Below are 17,219 nucleotides of genomic sequence, written 5' to 3'. Positions count from 1 at the left end.
TAAAGTTTAGGCAAGAAACCTTGTAGTTAACTCTGCTTTATATAACGAAATTTAGCCCACAGGCAATTTTGTTATATTTAAAGGGTTAATTAGGATAAAATACTAAACTATGATCATAATTTGCCCACTGGGATTATGCATCGGCATATAGCTTGGTAGTTTTGTCATTAAGGGTGGATAAACCTTACCCAAACCGTACCCATTCCGTTTCCACCATTCAGTTTTGGTAATATTATGTACTTTAGTTACCATCTCTCTCTTTTATGTGTCTTAAAAATCCTCACCAAGCCTTAAGTTAACCGCTTATTTGGACTAGTCACATATGGTATCTTTACAAATATGGAAACATTAAGAAGGTGTCTTACCATAATTTGGTTGTCATTGTTAAATATTAATGGTAGTTATAATGTTGATTATTACCATCAAATATTTTAATTAATGAAACCATATGGTATTCAGTTATAAATCCTTAATTGTTTCCAATTACGTTTATGTGACAATGTTCCAGTCAAGAAAATATTCTTGGCATTTTTCGGACTTTAAATTTTTTATTAAGTTTCAAAATTATATCCGAGAATGTTTCTACAGTTAGTGGTTTTAACATTACTTTACTATTCAAATATTTGGGTCTCTTTGATTTGGTCTCATTAGAGTTTGAATATTAAGTTTATGCTTGAAAGCTCATATTAAAATTAAATTGTCTTAAGTTATGCGATTTGTTTAGAATATATGAGCTAAATGTCTAATTTTATGCATATTAATTTGTCTAACGCATAATATTTTGTTATGCAAAATATTTTTTATTATTATGCCTTTAGCAATGCATAAATTTAGGATGGAATTATATTAGTTCCTAATTAAGTTGGACTTATGCATAAACTTTAGTTACGGTAGTACTTGAACTTAGTACTTTTGGACCGTTGTTTTAGTTCATCCATTTAAGCTTTAATCATAGGTGAACCATGTAATTTTGGTGTATACCCTACAATTTTTTTTTAGGTTTATACCCCCAAACAATTATACATTGAGTGCATATGAATTGAGGAGGCATACTAGTTTTATGGCCAAGACTTAAGAACATCTAGTGCCACTAGTCCCCTTAAATATCATATATTTGGATTTTCCCACCACGATATGGTATAATCTGTTTGTTAAATTTTATTTATTTTTTTATTTATTTATTCCTTGCCCATGTGATTTGATTTCAGTTCATTAAAGAATAGCAATAGCATATTTAATTTACTGTTTTCTCTTAAGTTTGAATCACATAAAGGTTAGGCAATGAATTGATAATTGTCTAGTGATTTTATAATTTTTAATTTGGTTGGGGAGTAGCCACAGCATCCTTTTATAATTTTTAATTTGGTTGGGGAGTAGCCACAGCATCCTTTAATCAATTAAAATTATATATTGAGCAGTTTATCTTGTCCTTTAATCAATTAAAATTATATATTGAGCAGTTTATCTTGATCACATATCAATTAAAATTATATATTGAGCAGTTTATCTTGATCACATAAAAATTAAAATTATATATTGAGCAGTTTATCTTGATCACATAAAGTTTTAGATAAATCATTTGTGATTAATTGTATTTCACATAAAGTTTTAGATAAATCATTTGTGATTAATTGTATTTAATATGATGGAATTTAGCCCACAGGCAATTTCGTTATATTTGTATGATTAATTAAGATTAAATATTAGACTATGATCATAATTTAGCCCACAGGCAATTATGTATCGGAATGTAGTTTAGTAGTTTTATCAGTAATGATAGAAATAAATAAATTTATTTATTTTATGGTTATTTGTAAATAATTTCAATATCTATCATAAAGTTTAATTTTATGATACAAACTTTAGATCATATTTCTTAATTACTCACAGGGATTAAGAAAAGGAACATGATTTCTTAAGTTTTATCATAATAGTTGTAATAAATCTCGTTGATTAAAACTTTAGCCTACAGGCAAGTCATATATCACTTGATTCTTCAACTCATTTGATAATTGTTTCATCATAAAATTTCAGTTGGATCTAATTGAGTAAAACTTTAGCCCACAGGCAAGTTTTATGTCTCTAGATTCTTCTGTCTATTTAATAATTGAGATGAAATTTTATCATAAGGGTTTTAATTGAATTTAATAGAAATAAAACTTTAGCCTACAGGCAAGTTTTATGTCAATAAATCCCTCAACCCATTAGATAATAATTTTATCACAATCTTAGAATTTATAAATTTAGTTCAATTATACTTCTAAGTTTTCATGGTTTGCATTGGCAAAACATGTATTTAGTTACTTCCCAAAATTTAACCACTTTTATTAATTATTTCGCGAATCTTGCTTGGTTATTTGGACTAACTGTAGTAAGTTACGTGATATATTCGATATACCTCTTTTGGTTTCTAAGAATAAAATGTACATATTCGAGCCAAATTCCAACTTGGTTTTGAAAAGTGTATTTTATTATTTTAGTATGTCCAACTATGGTGGGGAGTTATGTCCTCATTCGTTATTACTTTAGTTGGATTGGAACCAAATATTGATTGTTTAGTATGCCCAACTAATGGTGGGGAATTATATCTTCATTATTTAGTTGGTTAAATCAATTCTGAGTACGTATATCATTAATTGAATATTTTAATCAGTGGGAGTGATCATTTAGAAAAAAATCATTAAGATGCTCCATTAAGAGATTCCACAAGTATTAATCTTGTATTTGTTCATATAAACTCATAAGTTCAAATTATTGAACATTTGGTTGTACAACATATTTATGAAAATGTTGTAACAATATTAAGGAGTTTATTAGAACAAAAACACTTAACTTGTGATACACTGTTATTTAAATAAAGTCTTTAGCAATTTAATAGAGTCTTTAGTTTCTTCAAAAATTGATCCTAGGCCATTTTGATTTGTAAGACTCAAGACAATTTTGCAAGACATAAAAGTAAGACTCATAATGTTCAGCTTATAATGGACCTTGAAGTTATTTGGGAAGTTATGGTGTATATTTAAAATTCCACATTTATAGACTTAGAATTTTAGTTTATTGTCTAAGTTGTTGGAATGCTTCTATGACTAAACTATCTTTTGGCTATTTTGATGAGTGGAGTGACAGACGTGTCAACTCCAAGCTCTTAGCATTAGAGGTAGTGCTTAAGTTAAGTTATAAAACTAGTCATGGANGATCACATAAAGTTTTAGATAAATCATTTGTGATTAATTGTATTTAATATGATGGAATTTAGCCCACAGGCAATTTCGTTATATTTGTATGATTAATTAAGATTAAATATTAGACTATGATCATAATTTAGCCCACAGGCAATTATGTATCGGAATGTAGTTTAGTAGTTTTATCAGTAATGATAGAAATAAATAAATTTATTTATTTTATGGTTATTTGTAAATAATTTCAATATCTATCATAAAGTTTAATTTTATGATACAAACTTTAGATCATATTTCTTAATTACTCACAGGGATTAAGAAAAGGAACATGATTTCTTAAGTTTTATCATAATAGTTGTAATAAATCTCGTTGATTAAAACTTTAGCCTACAGGCAAGTCATATATCACTTGATTCTTCAACTCATTTGATAATTGTTTCATCATAAAATTTCAGTTGGATCTAATTGAGTAAAACTTTAGCCCACAGGCAAGTTTTATGTCTCTAGATTCTTCTGTCTATTTAATAATTGAGATGAAATTTTATCATAAGGGTTTTAATTGAATTTAATAGAAATAAAACTTTAGCCTACAGGCAAGTTTTATGTCAATAAATCCCTCAACCCATTAGATAATAATTTTATCACAATCTTAGAATTTATAAATTTAGTTCAATTATACTTCTAAGTTTTCATGGTTTGCATTGGCAAAACATGTATTTAGTTACTTCCCAAAATTTAACCACTTTTATTAATTATTTCGCGAATCTTGCTTGGTTATTTGGACTAACTGTAGTAAGTTACGTGATATATTCGATATACCTCTTTTGGTTTCTAAGAATAAAATGTACATATTCGAGCCAAATTCCAACTTGGTTTTGAAAAGTGTATTTTATTATTTTAGTATGTCCAACTATGGTGGGGAGTTATGTCCTCATTCGTTATTACTTTAGTTGGATTGGAACCAAATATTGATTGTTTAGTATGCCCAACTAATGGTGGGGAATTATATCTTCATTATTTAGTTGGTTAAATCAATTCTGAGTACGTATATCATTAATTGAATATTTTAATCAGTGGGAGTGATCATTTAGAAAAAAATCATTAAGATGCTCCATTAAGAGATTCCACAAGTATTAATCTTGTATTTGTTCATATAAACTCATAAGTTCAAATTATTGAACATTTGGTTGTACAACATATTTATGAAAATGTTGTAACAATATTAAGGAGTTTATTAGAACAAAAACACTTAACTTGTGATACACTGTTATTTAAATAAAGTCTTTAGCAATTTAATAGAGTCTTTAGTTTCTTCAAAAATTGATCCTAGGCCATTTTGATTTGTAAGACTCAAGACAATTTTGCAAGACATAAAAGTAAGACTCATAATGTTCAGCTTATAATGGACCTTGAAGTTATTTGGGAAGTTATGGTGTATATTTAAAATTCCACATTTATAGACTTAGAATTTTAGTTTATTGTCTAAGTTGTTGGAATGCTTCTATGACTAAACTATCTTTTGGCTATTTTGATGAGTGGAGTGACAGACGTGTCAACTCCAAGCTCTTAGCATTAGAGGTAGTGCTTAAGTTAAGTTATAAAACTAGTCATGGAACATAGTTAGCATTATGCTAACATCAAGAGATCTCTACTTAAGACATAGTTCAAGAAATTGGACTTTCGCCCACTTTGTAATTTGTATATATACATTCAGTATTCAATTTTAATGAAATTCTTTTGCTTTCAGACATTTATCTCATTTAAGTTTGTACACCTTTATATTTTATTGAGATAATGTACTTTAGTTGGACCTGAAATAAACATAGGGTTTGTTTCATTAAGTTTCCCAAAAATTAAGTGCCCAAAATCAGTTTGCATTTAATCATAATGGATGCTACTCGTTTTAAGGAGGACATATCACTATGGTTGGTTTTTTCTGGTTTTTAGGGTTATGGAGTTTTGCACCAAGTGGGAGAATGTAACACTTACCAATATTAGATTATTATAATATAGGTAATATAATTATATGGTGCATAACTTCCATATCAGCTTCTGTTAATTAAGGTAAATAATGGTGATTGGAAGTATAATGGGGAAGGAATACATTACCATATTGATGGCATATGGTTAGTATAAATAGAGTCCTTGGTCCTCTCATTGCTTGATCATTCATTCTCTACACCATCAAAGAGAGGGTTGAGAAAGTGAGAGATCTGTTGCAGTAGTCCCGTGATTACACAATCTACATCACTCTAAAGCTATGACTGGAGGTTAGATCCTATGTTTTATGTACTTCATTCAGTTTTAATTCTTACATTTATTACTCCGTACCCATTATTCAGACATGCCTGGTTGTCTTAGAATTTGATGTTTCGATGGCATTAAGAATAGTATTAATAGGGCATAATGTAGCAATTCTTCAACTGTCGGCAGCCCACTTGCATTATGATTATGAGCTTTTCATGCATTACACATTATGCCTTAATTAAACACCTATCATGACTGTACTTCAAAACTTTGTCTATTCTAAGAGTAATAAGAGAAACTTGTAATTATTATTTACTACTCTCACTAAGAGTCAAACTTATAATTTTACAGTATAGTGAGTGAGAGTCAAACTTATAATTTTATAGTATAGTTATGAATTGAAGCCAACAACAATACCAATTTCTTAGTACATATATTTGTTACCCTAACTTAGCTTTTGCGTTTCACAATCTTACTCTCATAAATCTCAAATGACATTAATAGACTAATAGAGTAAAGTCACCCCATGGAAGATTTTTGTTTTTTTTTTAAATTATTTAATAGTACTTGTAGGGTAAATTCTTAATGCATAAACACATAAAATGAAACGGATGAAATATATTTTTCAAACACGATAATGGACATAAGGGGTGTTTGGCAAATAGTTGTCAGTTGGTTGATGAGTTTGACTAGTTAATAGCATTAGCTGATTGTAGAAAAATGTTTGGTAAATTAGTTGTTAGTTAATAGCTGATTATATGCAAAATGACTTTCTCAAAAAATTGATCAAAAAAATTGCTTTGAGCAGCTTTTTGAATTTTAGCGTTTTGGAACAATAAGTTGTTACAAAAAACTAATTAATCAAATACTTACCGTTTAACTAAGTTAAACAGCTAATAGTGATCAAACAAGACAAAATTGACTAATAAAGTAACTATGTTACCAAACAGGGCCATATATTTTGCTCGAAGGCCCAATAAAATAAAAGTCAATCATGGTCCACACAGCTGTGCGGACCATAATCAAATATACATTTTTAATGTACTATAATTTGCCAATAAAAGTAGCCTAGAAACCATACAAGTAACTGAACATAGGCCCTACAGGATTTTCTATACTGTGAACTTAGCCCAAAGGCCCAATGGTAAACTTGTATATATATGGGCCTACTGCAAAATGTTGGTCCCTTCATAATTTCTGGGCCGTTTGAAATTTGGGTTGGATCTACTTTGTTAGGCCGAGATCTGAAAAATGGTGGCTGTGGGGTTCGAACCCACGCGCACTTATGTGCAGAAGATCTTAAGTCTTCCCCCTTAACCACTCGGGCAAACCACCTTTGAATTCTGGTTTTGATATAAAATGGTAAAATGTTGTTTTAGAATACAGAATGTAAATTTTATCCAGAAGCTTCGCCTTATAATATACGGAGTATATATATATAGAAGTATACAACTCCAAGTGCTTCTCATTTTCCTCCAGACAGGGGATAGAGTGTAGAGAGAGAGAGAGAGGTGAATTTGAAGTGTCGGTTTCAATGGCGGAGCACTTGGCATCGATATTCGGAACGGAGAAGGATCGGGTGAACTGCCCCTTCTACTTCAAGATCGGCGCGTGCCGTCACGGCGACCGCTGCTCCAGGCTCCATACCAAGCCCAGCATCAGCCCCACCATCCTCCTCTCCAACATGTACCAGCGCCCCGACATGATCACCCCCGGCGTCGACGCCCAAGGCCACCCAATCGATCCTCATAAGATGCAAGAGCACTTCGAGGTATGCATTTTTCATTTATCGCCGTTTCCGTGGCTTTCAGCTTCGGATTCATTCGTTTCGGTTTCCTCGTTATACAAGGATTGAAAACAGCGATTGATTTCACATGCATTTGAAACAAACAATATGCGTTGCAATGATCGTTCTATTTGTTTGTTTGTTTGTTTATGATGACAATCCAATTTCACGATTATAGATTTGGCGAAACTTTTTGGAGTATTGTTAGATATTGAGAAATTATTTATATGTGACATGTTTTGGTTGGAGAAAGGACTGTTGTTTGGAAATTTGGTTTAGAGGAGGAGAGAACATTTGGTGTTCTAATGTTTATCATTTAACATTTTCTCAATGTTTGCAGGAATTTTATGAAGATTTGTTTGAGGAATTGAGCAAGTATGGTGAGATTGAGAGTCTGAATGTTTGTGATAATCTGGCTGACCACATGGTAATCATCATTTCATATTAACTAATAATTGTATGATTTGTCAGTGGATTTTGAATTGATTGTGCGTGCTATCATGTATCATGTATTTGTGTATGTAATGTGTTCTGGCAGGTGGGCAATGTTTATGTTCAGTTTCGAGAAGAGGAGCAGGCTGCAAATGCTCTGAAAAATCTCTCAGGAAGGTTCTATGCTGGTAATTATCAAATCAAAATTCTTCATGCATTTGTTCTGCTTAAGCAAGATCTATGTGGAGCTTGGGTGATTCCAAAGCACTTATTGCTTCTATTATTAAATAATGAATGCAGGAAGACCTATCATTGTTGATTTCTCTCCAGTAACTGATTTTCGTGAAGCAACATGTAGACAGTATGAGGAAAATTCCTGCAATCGTGGGGGGTACTGCAACTTTATGCATCTTAAGAGGATTAGCAGGTAGAATGCCTTGTGTCTGTGCTGGGTAATAGCTAGTTGATTATAGATTCATTAGGTTTAGAGATTTCGTCAAGTAATTTTGACTGAATTCTTTCGTATTAATGATGAACTACAGGGAGCTGAGGCGGCATTTGTTTGGGAGGTACCACAGAAGACACAGCCGAAGCAGAAGCAGGAGTCCCTACAGGCATAAAAGCTATGAAGAGCGTTCTCACAGGAGCCATAGTAGGAAGTATGATGATAGGGATCAGTACTACGAGAGTAGGAGTAGGAGACACCAAAGCACAAGTCCTGGCCATCGGAAGGGGCGAAGCAGGAGCCCAGGTGGTAGAAGAGAGAGAAGTCCTGTTAGGGATGGAAGTGAAGAGAGGCGTGCTAGGATTGAGCAGTGGAATCGGGAAAAGGAGCAGGCTGACCTTGCTAAAAATGCCAATGCAGAAGTCCTTGATCACAAAAGTGAAAACAATGAGAAGGGTTATGCACAAAATGAGGATCAGTACTATGGCCAACATCCTTCACAACGAAATGGATATGCATACTGATATCCCTTTTGAACTGGTTTGTGTCCTTTCCCTTATGATTGAATCTGTTTTGCCGTATAGGTACAACAATTCTGTTTCAAAGCAGGGCCACCTATCCTATAAAAGTTAGCTTACTGTCCATTTTCCACTGTGCAGGCGGTGCAGGTTTTCAATATTGTGATAGGGAATATAGATAAACTTTCATTCTTATTTTTTCTAGTATCTTTGGCATGCATGTTTTCTTTGGTCCAATAGTTGAGTGTTTAAAAACCATTCTGAAAATCTTGAAGATTGCTGCCTTCCTACTTGCACTTTGAAAGTCTTGAAAACATTTCCTACCTTTGAATGTGCATGCACTGAAAGAATTTGCCTCAAATTTCTGTAAAGTCATAAAGGGGGGATGCATTTTCTAATTGATCTGAAGTTGAATAAACCATTTTATAGTATGATTAACCACCTCTTATTGATGTTAAGTTCCCCTCACAGAGGGCATCAATAAGATTTTTTGCATTTGTTTGCCAAGCAGTGAACAATTTTACTTGTAAAGATGCTCAATTAGCTCTTCAAGTCCCACATAATTCAAGATTTGTGACATTGTTAACGTCATTTGAGAATGCTATAGCCTTTGGCCCTTTGCAGATTATGGATTTCTGTTTACATTCACTCACCTTTGAGTTCATCTTGCAAATAGGTCATCCCAATATCCCTTTTTACCCAAACTAAAAAAAGATGTGTCCTTTGTTTTATCCCTTCCATCATTTTTGTTGCTTTCTTGTGCCCTTCATATCATCCTGTAAGCATGAATTCCAAATCACTTTCCTCTTTTTAAACAAGAGTTAAAATTAGTTTGCCTCCTCCATTGTTCCTTGTTTTGTAATTGCTTTTAGTGCAGCTAGGACATCATACAAACATGAATCCCAAATCGCTTTCCTCTTTTCTAAACAAAACATAAGGTTGCCCTCCATTATTGTTCCTTGTTTTTTATTTGATTTTTGCGCAGTCAGGTTGTCCTGTGAGCAACACCACCCAGGCTAGTAGGTTTTCTACTTTCTCTCGTTTAAATATCCTATCAGGAACTTGTCTTACATTTGCCACAAGTTTTGCAGGAAACAGGTCCAGGTTTCCATGCAGATAACGACCAGTCATCATCATATTTTAGTAACAGCTTGCCATGAAATTTGTAACAGGTAGTCAAAGATATGAGGCAGTCGATGCTCTTTGGTGTCAGGAATTTGTATTAAAAGGATTGCTTGAGGAGCCTTTGTGGAGTTTTAGTATTGTGCATCTTTAGGTGATATGGCCTTTGTGGAGTTTTAGTATTGTGCATCTTTAGGTGATATGGCTTAGGACTGTCCAGTGTGGATTGTACACATATGTGATATGGCTTAGGACTGTCCAGTGTGGATTGTACACATATGGGATGAGCAACTTCACTTAAAAATGACCAAGGGTGTTTGTATGCTTTATTTCTGCCTTTGTGGAGTTTTAGTATTGTGCATCTTTAGGTGATATGGCTTAGGACTGTCCAGTGTGGATTGTACACATATGGGATGAGCAACTTCACTTAAAAATGACCAAGGGTGTTTGTATGCTTTATTTCTGCCTTTGTGGAGTTTTAGTATTGTGCATCTTTAGGTGATATGGCTTAGGACTGTCCAGTGTGGATTGTACACATATGGGATGAGCAACTTCACTTAAAAATGACCAAGGGTGTTTGTATGCTTTATTTCTGCCTTTGTGGAGTTTTAGTATTGTGCATCTTTAGGTGATATGGCTTAGGACTGTCCAGTGTGGATTGTACACATATGGGATGAGCAACTTCACTTAAAAATGACCAAGGGTGTTTGTATGCTTTATTTCTGCCTTTGTGGAGTTTTAGTATTGTGCATCTTTAGGTGATATGGCTTAGGACTGTCCAGTGTGGATTGTACACATATGGGATGAGCAACTTCACTTAAAAATGACCAAGGGTGTTTGTATGCTTTATTTCTGATGTACGGAAATGACCATTTTCTGTCTTTTTAACATTGATTCTATTTTTCATCCCATATTTGATTAGCTTCAGTAACAGATATATTATGTTGCTTTAGTTGTTGGTGATTTCTGGTGTCACTTGTGATATCTAATTGTTTCAATTATGGGTGTGTGGGAACCAGGAAAAATAACTTTTGAAAAATATTTTTTTAAAATGAAAAAAAAAAATATGAATCATTTTTAAAAAGGATTTTCAATGTTTGATTGCATTCTAAACAAATGTCTTGGTGTTTTTGGTTCATTTTTAAAAATTGAGTAGAATTATATAATTAAACATTTTAATTGGTTTTATAATAATAATAATAATAATATTATTATTATTATTATTTATATTATTATTATTATTATAAAAATAATATTATAATAATATTATTATTATTATAATATTATTAATGGTGGTGGTGGTAGTGTAGTAGTGATAATAGTAGTAGTGGTGTGAAGTGTGATGATAGTGATGGCAGTAGTTGCGGTAGTGGTAGTGATGGTTAAGGTTTTTAACGAACCGAACATAAACAAACATTTTTTTGTTAAGAATTTTGGAGTGTTCGTGTTTGTTAAGGTTTTTTAAAAACTCTATTCGTGTTTATTAGTCTTTATTAATGATATAAGTGTTCATTCGTGGTTATAAGTGTTCATTAGTGTTTATTAATGATATGTTCATTTACATTCATGATCATATCCGTGAACACTTTTAACCAAATACCTACGCATGTTCATGATCACAATTACACATATTCATGGTCAATATTCGTTCGTGAACAAGAATAATGGTCACAATTCATTCTTGAACAAGAATAATGGAGCTCAAGAACAATAACCAAACAAACAACACAACTACAAAACTAACAGACACTAAACAAATTTGTTCAAAAACATTAATAAATGAGCACAAACAAGCTCAGACTATGTTCGTTTATGAAACGAGCGTTAAAATTGACAATTCGGTCCATATCCGGTGTGTAGCCTGTAGAATAGGAGAATCCTTGATAGGCTTTGTTAAAAGGACTCTCTCTCTCTCTCTCTTTGTAATCGGTTCTCTCTCTCTCTCTCTCTCTCTCTTTGTAATCGGTTAAGGAAATTGGTTAAGGAAATTCAAACCTATTATCTAATCAAACGAACGCTTACCGAACGTGAGTAATTTACCAAAAACTATGTTTGCTAACACCTAGGGGGCGTTTGGTTAATAAAATGTTAGATTACCTTAGGCAATGTTAGATTAATGGAAATATTAAATAACTGGGAATGTTAGATTCCTGTGTTTGGTTTAAAATTGAATTAGGTAAATAAGACAACGAAAATAAGATAAATTGATTAAAATGATAAAAACTAAATTGATTAAAATGCTAAAAGCTCAATATTAGGAATAAGATAAGGGAATGTGATATTACCTAAGAAATCAGGGAGTATCTCACATTCCCTTCCAATAACTAAAAACTTCATCCGGAGGTTATGTTACATTCCCTAAGAATCTTACATAACTTGAACCAAACATGGAAATCTTATATTACCAAGAAAATAATCTTAGTTATCTTATATAACTTGAACCAAACGTCCCCTATAGTGATGGTAATGATTGATGTAAAAATTGAAAAACCTTTTAAAAGAGAAAAAGTCATTTAAAAAAAAAAAAAATCTTTCCCATTTTCATAATTCACATTTTACACTCTTTACCAAACACTAAAAAACACTCAAAATATGGTTTTCAAACACACCCTAAAAACACTGCGTCAATGTTCACACCATCAAGTTTCAGAAGATGGCCGTTATATGCATTGTGAAGCATGCATATTGCATATACTTGGTGGCAGGCAAGCAAGGACAACTCATAAATCAAAAACTTCAAATACTAAACCATCCAATCATTTGTCTAGTATAATAATTTGGTTCTACACCAATCAAATCTAATTGTTTCAAAAGAAGACATAAAAGACAATATTTAAATATAAGCCGATGATACTTCACAATCTTTCTTTCTAGTGATCCAAACAATAACACTAAATAAATGCCAAAATTGTGCTTTGGTAACTAATCCCTCTTCTTTTCTTCATCAATACCACCTCCCTAGTGCTTTCTCTGGTTAAATTTCCTGCAAAACATGAGCAGAGATTAGATTTTGTGCCCTTTTCTGAAATATCATAAATCATTAAAACAAGTCTGCAATGACTAGAATAATTTAAATAGGGCATGGTACCAACTTTTGGGGCTTCTTGTTTGAATTATTGAATGATTGTGGAGATTTTTGAGGTTGCTTTGCTCCAGGAGATACTTTCTTCCCACCTTCATATATCAAATAAATAAAATAATAAGCTTCAGACATCTGAAATTGGCCAATAAGAACAGAAACTTGTTATTAAAAAATACGAACCACTCTTGTCAGGAGTGGCTTGTTTTGCTTTCTTTGCAGGAGCACGGGTTTCTGGGAGTGGTTGAGCAGGCCTTTTCTTCATCTGCGGCTTACCCTTGAAAACAAAATACATAATTTTAGAAAAACTACAATTTATAGGATAAGTACTTATTCGCTAGTTCAGTTACCTTCACAGGTGTCTCCTCATCTGATTCATCATCCTCTGAATCATCATCTTCAGACTCACCATCTTCCATACTTTCATCAGAATCCTATTATCCATTCCAACAGAGAAGTAATTTCAATACAAAAGACAAAGACAAAAATATATCAAATAGATCATGGGACCATTTAACACTTTGTTTGTTGACTGCTATATTAAAATGGAAGTGTAGTAGTTAACATACTGAGATACGAAGGATAACCTAATAATATTGGTTAGGGTTGCACTATTTTTGAGTAAAAATACAATCATAGCAAAACAACAGTGAACTATTATCAGTTATAGAGTTATACCTCGCCATCTTCATCTTCATCATCAGAGTCATCATCATCATCAGACTCAGGTTCTACTTTCTTGGGATCTGCTGCAGGCTTTGATTCTAATTTCTTAGAGGGTAAAGCCTCAGTAGCAGAGGGTTTTTTCGCTGGCTTTGCAGCATTAACCTTAGGTTCAAGTTTCCCTGACCAAAACATGAAATATATTAAAACTGAAACAATGGACAACCGTATGAAAATTAAACTCCTAGTAGAGGCAAAAGAAATGCAAGAAGTGTGTATTATCCCAAATTTGAGAGATGAAAATCTAAAAACTTATTATTTTTATGAAACAGCTAAATTATTGAAAACATGAACAAATGAAAATAGAATAGTTATAAAAAGTTCAACTTATTTAGGAATTAGGATTAATTAATCAATTTGTTAAGTGTATCAAGAATAAATTAATTCCATGAGTCTCAAAAACATATCCAGCCTAGGTCTAAGTTGAATGGAGTCAGATGATTTTGAGAACACAGATAACCATATGTAATTCATATGTAAAAATACATATAAAAAGTATTCACCATTTTCGGGGGATTCAGTGGGAAGTTCTTCATCAGACTCAAAATCAAATTCCTCTGTAAAAAAAAGGAAAATAAAACATTAGTTAATGACAACAAATGATTGTCACTCAAATACATACAAGTAATGTGAAACTCACCACCATCATCCTCATCATCAGTGGAGGAACAAATGCAATGTCAAGGACAGCAAAAATGAAATCGAATAATGATTAGATACCCCTGCGCTAGTGCTATTAGAAAGTTATATAAAGTATGAGACACAAGCAAGTGTCCAAACCCATCAAGACCCAGAGAATATTGACATAAGAAATCTCAAGTTCTGCCTTGAGCTCATTCAAAGGCAAAGAAAGAAACAGATAGAACACCTAGGCTTGGCTGAAATATGACAAATAGTATAGTAAAAAATGACAATATTGAAGGATATAGGCATGGGTCCATAGTTTGGTATCCAATGAAGTAGACACTTCCATTCTTCCAGTCATGAGAGAGTTCAAACTCTTTCTCAAACACCAAATCAAACATTATCTGAGGTCTATCTCCAGCTGAGAGAGTTCCTATAACAAAGTTCTTCCCTCCGATCTTCAGACGGATTGGAACCTTGTTAGCAGCCTTCTCATCCTTGACCTCCCCCAATGATGCCTGAGGTTGTAAGAAATTATAGAGTGAGAAAAGGAAAAAAAAACTCAGATGTACCACTCATTAATGAAATTTAAGCAACTCCAACCTGGGAAATATGAATGATTCTGTCATGCTCAGGGGACACTTTCAAAGATTGACCTTGTTTGACTTCAACACCTGGACATTAATTTTCAGATGAGTGATTAAAGTATAATTCTAAAATTCTAATAAACAGACCAGAGTACTCAAATAACCTTCCCATCACTGGCTCACTACACACAATGTTAAAGACAAGCCCCTTACATTCTAGAAACCATTATACAAAGGAGATGCTAAATTCAGTTGCAAAAATGAGTCAATTTTAGAATTAAGACAAACAAAAAACGAATAAATAAACAAGGACAATTAAAAACCAAGAGCAGCTTAATCAGTACCAACAACATCAATTAATTAAAACCAAAAAGTTAAAAGGCCATTAGCATAATCAATAACAGAAGAAAAGAGCCTAATCTTAGACTAGCAGCAACATTAAAAAAAAATCTTCAATTCAAGAATCAACAGCAAAATATCAAATCACATGATGCATTAAAAAAAACATTAACAACTTAATAAGTACCAAAAACATAAATTATTAAAAACCAACTAACCACCACAAACAGAGCCAGGATCAGAGATAAATCAGTAACAACACAAACAACGATATAACAACACAATCATGCGGATGAAACAACACATCAGACAATACTAAAACAAAACAAAACAAACCAAAAACAAAAAACAAAAAAAACAAAAAACAAAAAACAAAAAAAAAAACAAAAACAAAAACAAAACGAAAACAAACCAAAAAATCACGGACAAGTATCGAACAGCTTGAGGAGATATAAAGGAGGAACAATTAGATGAATCTATTACCCCAAAACTCCATGGCCATTGATCTTGAGAGAGAGAAAGCAACGGCTGGTACTGCTTTGAGCGGAAGAGAGACACCGGAGCGTAAGGTGAGATTCAGGAAGGGTTTAAGGAGGGTTTTATAGGGTTCAGAGCTAGGGTTTTTGAATTCGACTACAATTAGACGTTTTATTTTTATTTTTTAAATTTAAATTTTTATATTTTGAATCATTATGTGATTATTATGAGAACGAAATGGGCCGTATCTTGGAGTTATTGGGCTTTTCTTAAATCCATATACAATTTAACTTTGGGCTTCTTTTATTTTTGTAAATTTTAGATATGAGAACGGCAAATTATGCTGTGGACCCAGGTCCACTTTGCAAGGTGGACCTGAGTCCAAAATTACGTCGTTTTTGTCTTTCTTTTTTTTTTTTTTAATTAGTAAACATATTGCTGAATATAGAGTTGTTAAAAAATGTGTGAATGTAGAGGTTTCAAAGTGTGAATGTAGAGTATAGAAATGGTGAATGTAGATTTATGATTGTGTGAATGTAGAGTTGCTCAGAAATGTGTGAATGTAGAGTATAGTGTATGTGAATGTAGACTCAGGTTCACCTTTCAAGGTGGATCTGGGTCTACGACATAACAACCCGATAAATTGATAATACGTCTATCCATAGTATAATGTTTAGTACAATATTCTGCTATTTGTTTTCTATTTCTTATTTTCTTTTTATTTGAAATATTCATGATTCTTTACAAGGTAATATATGTTTTACATACTTTCTCAAACATTTTTTTAAGCTTTCACCACCGAAATTCAAAACTATGATTATACATTTGAAATGATAATCGGGATGTCATTTTTTTCTATTATGCATGCCAAGCTAAGGGTGATTTTGCATGAAGCTTTGGGAGCTCTCCACACATGGCAATTCCAGTTGGAGCAGCGACAAACATGGAGCGTGATGGACATATTGGAACAGGCCAAATAATGGAGACCCGGGGTACGAGAGTCCAGAGCCGGAAACCCATCAAAATGGCCTGGGCTATCGAAGGTAGATGACTTAGATAAAAATTAGAACAAAATTAATAGTTAAGGAATTAATTTTGGTCAAATTAAAAGTTGAGAATACAAGTTGATAAAAATTAATAGTCAAATGATCATTCTTGAAATTAACTCGATCTTTATAAAACCATTAGGTATATGAACCTAGTGTATCAGTGTTAAGCATTCACTAATAACAAAGATTATAACATGGACCTAAACTTGTTGATAAGGGAGGAAGAACGACCCCTAGTTTACAGTTTATAAGTTCTATGCTAACATGGATGTTACAATGCTTACTACTAAGAGAAATATGCCACCTCACCCCCTTGCATGGCCTTATAATGGCACTTATTGCGTGGATTGTGGTACACATAGTTGTATGGTTCAAAAAACGACGTCGTGAATATTTTGATATATTGTGGTAACCAATAAAAATGGGTCAAAGTACCTGTGAGGTCCCTGTTGTGTTTTGTTCAATTTAGTCCATGTACATCAATTTTGATCAACTACTTAATCCCTATACTTTAAGATTTAGAACAATTAAAAATGGGTCAAAGTACCTCTGACATTTACTATTTTTTTTCTTTTTTCTTTTAAAAAATTAGTTTTTTTATTTTTTTCCTTT

The 17,219-nt window shown here is 32.6% G+C and overlaps 2 protein-coding genes and 1 non-coding gene across 6 annotated transcripts; 1 reads left to right on the top strand and 2 right to left on the bottom strand.

Moving 5' to 3' along the window:
• Positions 1-6,678: 6,678 nt before the first annotated feature.
• Positions 6,679-6,761, bottom strand: TRNAL-UAA. Its single transcript has one exon. It is a non-coding gene; the product is annotated as a tRNA-Leu (tRNA).
• Positions 6,762-6,905: 144 nt separating this feature from the next.
• On the top strand, positions 6,906-9,972 carry LOC116004573 (splicing factor U2af small subunit B-like). Of its 4 annotated transcripts, XR_004094828.1 has the most exons (7): positions 6,906-7,197; positions 7,553-7,639; positions 7,751-7,832; positions 7,945-8,071; positions 8,187-8,629; positions 9,780-9,883; positions 9,926-9,972. XR_004094828.1 is itself a non-coding variant. In XM_031244680.1 (6 exons), the coding sequence occupies exons 1-5, from the start codon at positions 6,961-6,963 to the stop codon at positions 8,611-8,613; spliced, it is 960 nt and encodes a 319-aa protein (XP_031100540.1). In that variant the 5' UTR covers positions 6,906-6,960; the 3' UTR covers positions 8,614-8,629; positions 9,780-9,893. The 4 variants fall into 4 exon arrangements, 3 of the variants coding, with proteins under 3 accessions (XP_031100540.1, XP_031100541.1, XP_031100539.1); XM_031244680.1 differs by lacking the exon at positions 9,926-9,972 and having other exon boundaries at positions 9,780-9,893; XM_031244681.1 differs by lacking the exons at positions 9,780-9,883; positions 9,926-9,972 and adding an exon at positions 8,749-9,514.
• Positions 9,973-12,454: 2,482 nt separating this feature from the next.
• LOC116003775 (histone deacetylase HDT1-like) lies at positions 12,455-15,709 on the bottom strand. The gene is made up of 10 exons (XM_031243698.1): positions 15,565-15,709; positions 14,759-14,829; positions 14,459-14,673; positions 14,172-14,191; positions 14,035-14,088; positions 13,487-13,653; positions 13,159-13,242; positions 12,992-13,085; positions 12,822-12,903; positions 12,455-12,712 (listed from the first exon to the last, which is right to left on the bottom strand). Exons 1-10 carry the CDS (start codon positions 15,581-15,583, stop codon positions 12,688-12,690), a joined length of 831 nt encoding a protein of 276 aa, XP_031099558.1. The 5' UTR covers positions 15,584-15,709; the 3' UTR covers positions 12,455-12,687.
• Positions 15,710-17,219: the final 1,510 nt, after the last annotated feature.

This window comes from Ipomoea triloba, chromosome 14 (assembly GCF_003576645.1).
Source record: "Ipomoea triloba cultivar NCNSP0323 chromosome 14, ASM357664v1".
Classification (NCBI taxonomy): Eukaryota; Viridiplantae; Streptophyta; class Magnoliopsida; order Solanales; family Convolvulaceae; genus Ipomoea; species Ipomoea triloba.
This window is presented reverse-complemented; position numbering and strand designations above follow the sequence as displayed.

What these genes read in the sequence shown, in the direction of transcription:
- LOC116004573 (XM_031244680.1), top strand. Translation starts at nt 6,961, where the DNA reads ATGGCGGAGCACTTGGCATCGATATTCGGAACGGAGAAGGATCGGGTG. An exon ending in ATAATCTGGCTGACCACATG is followed by an intron (nt 7,640 to 7,750) that starts GTAATCATCATT and finishes GTGTTCTGGCAG; the next exon opens with GTGGGCAATGTTTATGTTCA. An exon ending in CTCAGGAAGGTTCTATGCTG is followed by an intron (nt 7,833 to 7,944) that starts GTAATTATCAAA and finishes TAATGAATGCAG; the next exon opens with GAAGACCTATCATTGTTGAT.
- LOC116003775 (XM_031243698.1), bottom strand. An exon ending in TGATGATGAGGATGATGGTG is followed by an intron (nt 14,089 to 14,171) that starts GTGAGTTTCACA and finishes TTTTTTTTACAG; the next exon opens with AGGAATTTGATTTTGAGTCT. An exon ending in ATGAGGAGACACCTGTGAAG is followed by an intron (nt 13,086 to 13,158) that starts GTAACTGAACTA and finishes TTTGTTTTCAAG; the next exon opens with GGTAAGCCGCAGATGAAGAA.